The sequence below is a fragment of the Neltuma alba genome, unplaced genomic scaffold (assembly GCF_004799145.2).
Source record: "Neltuma alba isolate B1F8T4 unplaced genomic scaffold, ASM479914v2 tig00002268_pilon, whole genome shotgun sequence".
NCBI classification, from domain to species: Eukaryota; Viridiplantae; Streptophyta; class Magnoliopsida; order Fabales; family Fabaceae; genus Neltuma; species Neltuma alba.
The window spans coordinates 45,361-55,737 of record NW_021632802.1 but is presented as its reverse complement, the minus strand read 5'-3'; the positions used below and the strand labels follow the sequence as shown (position 1 = coordinate 55,737).

At 36.5% G+C, this 10,377-nt stretch overlaps 2 protein-coding genes across 3 annotated transcripts; both read left to right on the top strand.

Moving 5' to 3' along the window:
- Window positions 1-442: 442 nt before the first annotated feature.
- LOC114721064 (tobamovirus multiplication protein 2B) lies at window positions 443-3,547 on the top strand. Of its 2 annotated transcripts, none has more exons than XM_028906883.1 (5): window positions 443-609; window positions 2,071-2,136; window positions 2,226-2,290; window positions 2,652-2,742; window positions 3,034-3,547. In XM_028906883.1, the coding sequence occupies exons 1-5, from the start codon at window positions 475-477 to the stop codon at window positions 3,058-3,060; spliced, it is 384 nt and encodes a 127-aa protein (XP_028762716.1). In that variant the 5' UTR covers window positions 443-474; the 3' UTR covers window positions 3,061-3,547. The 2 variants fall into 2 exon arrangements, with proteins under 2 accessions (XP_028762716.1, XP_028762707.1); XM_028906874.1 differs by having other exon boundaries at window positions 2,211-2,290.
- Window positions 3,548-6,459: 2,912 nt separating this feature from the next.
- On the top strand, window positions 6,460-9,943 carry LOC114721004 (ribose-phosphate pyrophosphokinase 1). The gene is made up of 8 exons (XM_028906778.1): window positions 6,460-6,940; window positions 7,396-7,569; window positions 7,955-8,203; window positions 8,484-8,627; window positions 8,706-8,873; window positions 9,096-9,165; window positions 9,385-9,466; window positions 9,675-9,943. Exons 1-8 carry the CDS (start codon window positions 6,788-6,790, stop codon window positions 9,853-9,855), a joined length of 1,221 nt encoding a protein of 406 aa, XP_028762611.1. The 5' UTR covers window positions 6,460-6,787; the 3' UTR covers window positions 9,856-9,943.
- The last annotated feature ends 434 nt before the right edge of the window (window positions 9,944-10,377 follow it).

The window sequence follows — 10,377 nt, the reverse complement described above, 5'->3', positions numbered from 1 at the left end:
TTTTTATAATCACTTTTCATTAACATTACGAATTATTTTTTTAAAATTGTAATCTACACCACTCAAAAATAATTTTTCGCAACCCAATGACGTCATGATGTAATTATTTTTTTTTGGCACTTAACATAATTATATTGAGAAAGCTTTAATATGTCAAAGTCTTGATGGCTTTTTTTTTTTTTCAGCTAAAGCATAAGTATCATCTTATTGGAGACAATTTCATTCGAGACCTGTTTGACACTAAATGTGAACACTTCTTTCAGTGAGAGGGATAATGGTGAGGTTCCTAGAGGATCCATTGAAGGAATGGTTGTGGACTAGAAAGCTTGCAGCCCAATTAGTTGAAAAGGGCTTAATCTTTTTTGGTATACAAGGGCATAGCTTTTGATCGTACCAAAAAACCCTCTTCTATTGTCACTTGTCAGATTGCCCACCATCCCATCACAGTTCTGGCGTCCTGTATCTTTCTGGCGAATGATGGCGTCCTCGGCCGGGGGAAGGAGCGGCAGAGAAGGAACGGCCAAAGCCGTGGTGGCCGATCAGATTTCTCAGGCTGTGCAGTCTACCTCTAACCTCCTCCATCTCATGCAACAGTCTTCTCCTGCCCAGGTCCTCTCCCTTTTCTCTTTTTTTCCCCCCTCCAGTTGTCCTCTGTTTACGCTTCGAATTTGGTGGATTGAACTTGTAAATAAGCTCGTATGTGCCCATTGTATCTGACAATGAACTTGTATTTCATTTGACATGAAGTTCTGTGTCGAAGAATTTGTTCGGTTCTTCAGAACTATTAGATTCAGGACCAGCACAAATAAAATAATACGTTATTGATATTCTGAGTCTATGTAGCTACTTATAGTCAATATTTAATTGTTTCATGTTAGAAATTTTTCTCGAGGTAGAAATTTGTTTGTGACACTGAACATTCATGACTCGATTAATAGAGATACAAGTGTTGAGAGTTGGGGTACTTGTTTGAATGATGTGAAAGCTGTTTATACCTGGGCATGTTGCCATGTAGGCATACGTTTTCCATTAATCATCTCTTTCAATTGGAATCTTCTCACATGTATATTCTTAAAGAGGAAGAGATGTGCGTTTAAGTGAGAAAAAAATAACATGAAGATAACTATGGGAGAGACTGTTATTAGGGGGAAAATATCATATGAATCTTGGGAGGAACGTGATGTAATATCTATTTGTTTGTCGTGGCCAGCAGTTCATGACATTTTTGGTTAAGGCCCCATTTGGGATTATGTTGGAAATCACTTATAACCACATTTCATATAAATTAAGACAAAACTCCACTCCCATACTTACCTCATATTCTGTAAATCACGATTAAAAGGTTGCTTATAGGCTATTCCAAACGGATCCTAAATCTCCCTATTGCATTGCATACGAGCTACTAGATCATTCTTCCCATGTGACAACATTCAAGATTTTGTGCATTTCTATTACAGGTGTGGCGCCCCCCCCCCCCAAAAAAAAAAAAAAACACAAAAGCAGGTCAGCACAGAGATAACGCTAGCATTATAAACTTCCTTTTTTTTTTTTTCCTCCCAAATTTCTGTTCCTTATTCTTGCTTGACTATCACGTTTCTTTTCTTTCTTGGCCCTGAGCACTATTATAAAAACCCATATTATGTTTTCAGAGGACTTGGCAGTAGAAGAGTCCTTCTCTGGTGTGAGTTTAATTTCATGCTAGCCTAGAAACTGATGATCAGAAGAATATGCTAAATACTCCTGTCATGGAGGTTTACTGTTTGAGAATTGATGCTCCGATTGCTTAGATTCCTGGAAAAAGAAGCTTTTTATTTTACGAACAGTTGCTGAATTTATTACGGGGGGTGATTGAAACGAGGCATCAGATGTCCTCATTTTCGTACTTCCTCCTCCACTTATCTGTTGGCACGTTTCTATCAACTATGGCAGATTCTACCTTCTGATAATCAACAGCCTAAAATTTAGTTTAAAACGACTCAACTTAGTTTGTGTTGTTGAGCTTATGCCTTTTTGCACATTATTGGCACATGTGTGTTTTTGTTCTGTATGACAATGTTACATTATTTGCAGGCCCAACTCGTCAAGCTTCCCAAAAACCTTTTGGCAAAGGCCTCTACAATCAAGAATACAGAGCAAGTATGTTTATCTTCTACTGATGGATAAGCTTGAACAACTCTCGCAGTTTACTGTGATAGCGTCATTGTCTCTAGCCTTTTCTGCTGCAGGTTTTAGGCCACATGCCTGGGGTAATTTCAACTCTTGATGCTCATATGGAAAGTGGACTACGAAGGTCTGAACTTCATTTTTATTGAGATGTTCAGTACCATAACTTTGAACCCAGGATACATATAAAATTCTCATAAGGAAGCATGAAATTAATGTCACCAAGAACTGTGCTCGATTAAACTTTTTCCGAACTCAGAGTGACTGATCAAATCATTTCAACTGCGCAAATCCATCATATAGATTAAACTTTTGCAGTTGGTAGGATATTATAAACGTTGATATATTGCTAATTATGCATATTTGAGCCACAGCGATAGGGCCTAATAATTTGAGTGCCACATGATTTTTGCGCCAAAATTTTATGTTCCCCACATAATCACGTGGTGGACTTGATTAAGTTTAACTTGAGTTGCAACTCTTTACAGTGTTCCGCACTTGAAGACTGTTGTTCAGTTACTTGCAAACATGGAAAGCTGTCAGCTTAGTCCTCTCTCTCAAGCTCATCCTCCCCAGAAGGTATAGTGGCTCTAAGTCTCTGGCTGCATTTGTGCATTCTGATATAAGTGGCATAGTGAGGTACGCTCTGCCATGCTTCCAAGTTTCAGGTTGAAGCATAATAAACATTGATGGGAGAGTCAAAAAGTAAAAACTAGAAGACAATTTCAACTGGGAGCTCTGGGACTATATCGACACTTCCTGTTTCCATTACTTTCCACACACACAAAAAAAAGGAATTGTGAGATTAACTTGATTATTGCCTTTGGTGCTGTACATGACACTTCCTTCAATCTTTTTCTCCTATATTAGGAGCGTGAGCCGGCAAACCAACCTTAAGGTATGGAACAATGGTGAAAGTGCTGCAGGCTTTGTGGCCGTCTTATTGGGAGCCTCACCCTTAATCATCCAAATATTTTTGGAAGATTTGGAAGTTACACTTCGATTATTATGCACTAGCTAATCAGCTATGTTCCATCTTAAGGTCTTCCTGCAACTCACAACTTGGGGAAAAATGTCCTAGTTTCCGAAGTTTATGGTATACTCGTGCTCAACTGAAGAAGCTTTGTTTTTTTTTTGGGCAAAGCTCAACTGAAGAAGCTGCCACTTCCGTTCTGTTGTATCAAAAATAAATAAATAAAGAAGAAGCTGCCAGATGCTATAACCACTGTGTCCCCTAATTACGTGTTGTAGATCATGTCCGGAAAACTTGTGTCATTGTTAGGCTGCTGAGAGATACAAGTGCATGTGTACGTACATACGGACATATATGTGTATTCAGCTTTCATTTATATTATAAATAATTTGATGTCGCAAGCTTCGCTCTCAGTAGTCACTACATTTTGTCCCCTTATTTGTAAACGGCATGACACGTAGAAAGGTTGGGGAATGGCAATCTGCGGTCGATATATTAATTTAATTATAAATGCAATTTGGGGCTCTACATTACTTTTTCTTTCTTTCTTTCTTTCTTTCTTTCTTTTCTTTTTTGGCCTTCTGGGGTCATACATTTCGAAATTTTAATGGATGACCGAATGTACTTGGCAGGGAATGTTAAAGGCTGGGAGATTAGTTGCATATTATCATATAATTATTTTTTTTGGTCGGAATTATCATATAGTAGTTAATAGTAAGTTATAAAAAAAAAAAATGAATGCCGAGTCTTTATCTTACTTTTCTATGTTAAAACTGAAAACATCAGTTATGAGTAACTTGTACAGGTAAATGTTAAGTTTTTCTATTATCAGCTGCGCGCGCTCGCACAAGTCCAAGGCACATTCTATTGGAATATTATGCTTCTACAAATTTGTTTTAGATTGATCAAACATTAAACATTATGATTTGATTTTAATAATTTAAATGCTACTCAATTAGTTATGAGCAAACGCCAATATAAGACGGCATGGGAGCAAAATAATTAAATTAGAATTCAGTCTATAATATTACTTCCGATCTCAATTATAAGATTCGTTTATAGTCTACAAATAAAGTTTTATAATTCAGACTGAAGGTAGTATGTTATTGGCCATGATATTAGACAGCATATGCCGATAACGCTAAATTCATATTTAGGTCTTATGTGTTGCTATATGTCCAGTAGAAGTTCATTGCATCACATCAGAATGTTTCAAGTTAAGCGGTAAAAAAAAAAAAGCAAAGATTTAAATTCTCGCTACAAGAAGAGTTCACATTTAATATTTAATGGTATTTCAGATAGCAATGTAAGATAGCTATAAATAAAGAATCATGATGATGATGTTGAATTAGGCACAAATGCATCCTCCATGGTACAATTGGGCACAATCATTTGGAATCTAAGGACAACCTCATCGCTCTTATTTGTACTTTCACCGAACATGTGGGACAATGAATAATTGAGGGCAAGTTTGTTGGTTTTTGGACTATGCTACGCCAATTGATAGATTTCATACCATTCAATTCAATACCACTTGTTATAAGATCTCGTTTATAGTTTATAAATAAGGTGTTATAATTAGGACCGAGGATACTATGTTATTGGCCATGATATTGGACATCATATGCCGCTAACGCTAAATTCATATTTGGGTCTTATGTGTTGCTATATGTCCAATAGAAGTTTATTGCATCACAACAGAATGTTTCGAGTTAAGGGGTAAAAAAAGCAAAGATTTAAATTCTGACTGCGAGAAGAGTTCACATTTAAATTTATTGGTATTTCAGATAGGACTGAAAGATAGCTATAATAAAGAATCATGATGATGATGTTGAATTAGGCACAAATGCATCCTCCATGGTACAATTGGGCACAATCACTTGGAATCTGAGGACAACCTCATCGCTCTTATTTGTACTTTCACCGAACATGTGGGACAATGAATAATTTAGGGCAAGTTTGTTGGTTTTTGGACTATGCTACGCCAATTGATAGATTTCATACCATTCAATTCAATACCACTTATTTACACTTGAATATTTACTTAACATTATGACAAGACATTACTACATGGAAAAATCATTGTGATTATTTTTGTATCTAAATTTTGGCTCTTTAATAAGGACAAATCATTAATATTCATGTTCATTGAATAGTTAATATTGAATTTATCTTTTAAACCAATTTGTTAAGACATTTACATGCATTTCATAGGGTGCAATGTTAGCTATAAGCTGAAGTTCAGATATAATCAATACTCATTAATGTTATGAATATTAAAAGAAAAAATGTAGTAAGGTATGCCTATGCGGTTCATCTCCATTATATAAACGCATGAGAGTATGAGACCGCTCAAGATGTGCATGTGTTTTTTCTTCATATGACCACTAATATTTACTATGTAAAATTCAAATGTTGAAAATCAAATTTGAAAAATAAGAAAACAGAGTTGAATTCAAATGTTGAAAACCAAGCTTCATCGTTGAACATCGACTTCTCCATACTAACGAAGTCAATATCGTTAAACTCAAATTCAAGTCCTTACGAATCGATAAAGCCCGATATGTTGAATGATATCAAGTATGGAAATGAAAAAAATAATGACAAAACTAAAACTCAGTTAAAAATATAAAAATATATAGTGAGTTAAAAAAAGCTACTCCTCCAGTCCTTAATATAGGAACTAATTATTAAGTTGGTTTTGGTCTTAAATATAAGATTCATTTCTCATATTTATCAATTTTCTCTAAATTAACTCTATAGATACTCTCTCAACCATAATCAAGTAAAAGAGTGAGATGATGTATTAAAAAAGATAATTATGGTATTTTAGGAAAAATGTGTTACTTTTCTTATAATTAACTAACTTACCTAACTTCTTAATCTAATCAAATTAGTTAAATGTGTCTTATATTAAGGACTGGAGGAATATTACTTAGGGAATGGGGAAAATCGCAGTGATTATTTTCTCACTCGAATTCTGGATATATTCAACGAAGACAAGTAATTGATATTCACGCACCATGAACATGAAACATTAAAAACATGTATCATGAAAATAAAACATTAAAAAATGTATGGAGAAAAATCAAAATAAAAGACGAGGTTTCCTAAATGCCTAAATCCTAACAAATACATTTGTTGTCGCCGTGTGGCATGTGAACCCAATATTTTTGAGAAAACAAAAAAAGAAAGAAAATGGAAAAAAAAAAGAAGGGATCAAAGGACGGGGTGATTGGCATTGGTTCATGAATATATTCGGGCGCATCACGTAGGCAGATCCACTGAATAAATGCTAAAAAGGAGTGAGAAAAAGGGACTCAGATTCGCAATCAAGCGCCTCCCCTTTTCCACGCTTCCTTCTTGGACCCAATTTTTTGTATAAATTCCAATGGATTGGAATTGGAGACCTACAAGGTGACTGATTCTCTCTGCCGGCCCACCCAACGGCGCCGTAGCGGCTTTCCTCTTTCCTTCTCGGCGACACGTGAGAGTCCGAATCTCGTGGAAGAACATAGACCTGCCACACATCATCATCATCACACAGAACCAACGAAACTGCCTACTCTCTTCTCTTTCCTTCGCTCCTAAGGGCCAACACTAGCCCTAGCTTCCTTCCCTACCTTGGCTTCTCTTTGCTCCGCGAATCGCATGGCTTCTTCACTCCTTCTGCCTTCTCCTCCTCACTCGTCGTCTTCGTCTTTGGCGTTTTCTTCTTCTGCTTCCTCTCTGTTTAACGCCATCAGTCTTCAAAATTTGGCCTTCAATGAGTCCCGCTCTCCAATCTGTGCGCCAAAGTGTGTGGTAAATTCAATTAACGCCTTCATTTCTTATCGCGTTCTTTTCATACTGTTACATACACGTTTTTTTCGAATTACGGGTGTTGTAATTTTGATCATTTTAATTTCGGTTTCGGGATTGGTCTGAGGGAGAATGATTGGAGTTTAATGGAAACAGGAATATGTTGGCTTTATACAATTCCGGTGAAAATTTGAAAAATTTAAATACTGGGTGGAATTAACTTTTTATTTGAAATTGTCATGTTAACTCTCTTTGCAATGACCCTGCAGTTCTCTTTTTTCTCGCTGAACAGAATGATATTTTCGTATCAATATTTATATTCTGGCCAAAAAAGTATCAATATTTATATCCCCCCGCTCTGCTCTTTTAGTTGATTTTTGTCTTAAATACATAATGGGTCCGAATGCCAATATAAATGTAATTGGTATAATGATCATTGATTTTTTATTTTTTATTAGAGATGTGACCTGCCCGAGCCATCCAATTCTTTGAATGGGAAGGCAATCATCCCCGTTCTGAACGATCGGACGCTGCCCAAGTTCTTGGAATCAGCAAGGATGGAGAAAACTGTGAATAGAAACAGCAACAGGTTGAAATTATTCTCTGGCACAGCCAATCCTGCACTTTCCCAGGTGCTTCTACTAATCCATGTTTACCCCCATTAAGTTGTTGACTTGTTGTGCATGGTTCGATCTTTACTGTCACTCTCGGCTACGAAATAGAAAAGTCCTCTTTTTCCTCTCTACAAATATCTGTTATTGCCATGGGACTCTATTTATTTTTATTGTTACTCTACTTGTGTCTGCAGGGAAAGCTAATTCATTGACCTAGTACTATAACACCTTGTTTATCTTTTTGATAAAACTTTTTAGGTATCTGTGAAACTGTGAAACTGTTAAAACTGTTAAAACTTTTTAGGCTTTTAGCACGACAATGGAATATCACAAACCAATTTTGAAGTAAATCTGCTGCGTGCTACTTCTGAGTTGATTGATAACTTTGTTCTGCTTCAATTAGGAAATTGCCTGGGACATGGGATTGGAACTGGGGAAGATTTCCATTAAGCGATTTGCTGATGGAGAAATCTACGTCCAATTACAAGAGAGTGTTAGAGGATGCGATGTTTATCTTATACAGCCAACATGTCCTCCTGCAAATGAGAATCTCATGGAGCTGAAGATAATGATCGATGCTTGTCGTAGAGCATCTGCCAAAAATATTACTGCTGTGATTCCATATTTTGGATATGCCAGAGCTGATAGAAAGGCAAGTATTTGCATTTGACTGATGTATGTTAATTTTTGGAAGTTAATCTAGGTGGTCCCTGAAGCATGCAAGTAGCTATTCAGTGTCTTTCCTTTTTTAAGTTTTAATTCAATGGAGAAAAGATTTTCCGTCTTTTCTGTCTTATTGAGATACTTCCACTGTTGTAGAAATGAATATGGCTGGTCTATGAAGTAAATGTTGCAATATTTGCTTGGTGACGATGCTGATGGGCTTATAAGTTGTGACAGGGAGTTTGTTAATTTTTCTATTCTCTTTTCAGACACAAGGCCGAGAATCCATTGCAGCCAAACTTGTTGCAAACCTTATTACTAAAGCTGGGGCAGATCGTGTTCTTGCTTGTGACCTTCACTCAGGGCAGTCTATGGGGTACTTTGATATTCCTGTGGATCACGTCCAATGTCAAGTAAGTGAATCAGAATAAGTGTAGTTCATCTCTTCAAAATTACAGACTTACTAATACTTTCCTTTTGGTGTCGACTAGCCTGTGATTCTTGATTATCTAGCCAGCAAGATGATAAGTTCTAATGACTTGGTGGTGGTCTCACCTGATGTTGGTGGTGTTGCAAGGGCACGTGCTTTTGCTAAAAAGTTATCTGATGCACCCTTAGCAATTGTAGACAAAAGGCGTCATGGACACAATATAGCTGAGGTAATGACCTGAAACATCTGTGGGATGTTTTTTATAATAATTTCTAAAAGACATAATTCAAACTTTTGAGTTAGATATGCAGACATACGTGTATTAGCTGTGTTATGTTGGAGAATGATTGCAGCCCATTTTCTATGTTAAAGATATTGTCAATCTTTATACTTGTGTTATATTTCTCGTTCATTTTGCATGTTATTGTTTTTCTTATGCCTTGACATGCAGGTGATGAATCTGATTGGTGATGTAAAAGGAAAAGTTGCCGTTATGGTGGATGACATGATTGATACCGCAGGTGATGAATCTGATTTAGTGCTTTGAATTGACTTTTGAGACTAAGCACTTGATAAGTAAAAATGTGACTACTATGAAAATATAGCGAGTGTAAATTGGCTTTCCTAATTGAGAGGCATTTATGATGTTTCTTTTTACTGCTTAAGGAAGCATGATAGTATTGTGATTTTACTTTGGCATTTATTGACATGTACTTAGTTGTCACTGTGATGAACATCAGGGACCATAGCTAAAGGCGCGGCACTATTACATGAGGAGGGAGCCAGGGAAGTGTATGCATGCTGCACTCATGCTGTTTTCAGGTAACTTTGTGCCCTAATTATTTTCGTGCTGTTCTGCTACTGCATAATATGATGCAAACAAGCAAGCATTTCAAATTTTCACCGCCTAATTCTGAAACGTGTTTAGTGATTCATTCTTGGTGCTGCTAGTTGCGTTCATGTTAAAAGCTTTACGTTTGATTCTGAAGCAGCAGGGTTCATGTTTTGCGTTGTGTAATTTTATTTACAGTCCTCCTGCGGTGGAGAGGTTGTCGGGTGGCTTGTTTCAGGAGGTGATTGTTACAAACACGCTTCCAGTTGCGGACAAGAACTGTTTCCCCCAGTTAACTATTCTTTCGGTAGCAAACCTGTTGGGTGAAACTATATGGCGTATCCATGATGATAGCTCTGTCAGTAGCATTTTTCAGTGACTAGAAAGTACTACTCCGTGGTAGTTGATTTTATTTAATCAATATAACCCGTTTCGTTTCTTATTTAATTTTGAAATGTTTTACTTCACTCCAAGTTGCCCCTATCTTTCTTTCAAGCTATCATAACGATTGCTGAAAGGTCAAAAGTTAGAATCTAAATGTAATATGGTGCCTTGGTTAAGAAACTTATCCGGGCAAGCGAACTGAGATTCTCAGAAATTAAGCCTTTAGCTGCTGGGATGACGCATGTGAATTCAAAATCAAAGTAACAAACAAGATACTCATTAAAAAAAAAAAAAATCAAATGGGTGTAACGGATGCAAGTTCAGGGTATCAATTTCGATGCAGAAATCCAACAATAAACTATATCTCTTGTTTTCTGAAAAATATCCGAGGCGTCGCCTTCTTCTTCTCTATTTTTTTTGTCCTTTTTTTTTTTTTTGCTTTTTCAGGCCAGGGGCTGGCTTTGTCCTTAGATTTATCCAGAAAAAGATAATTACGCTTAAGAGCTTTTTCCAATAT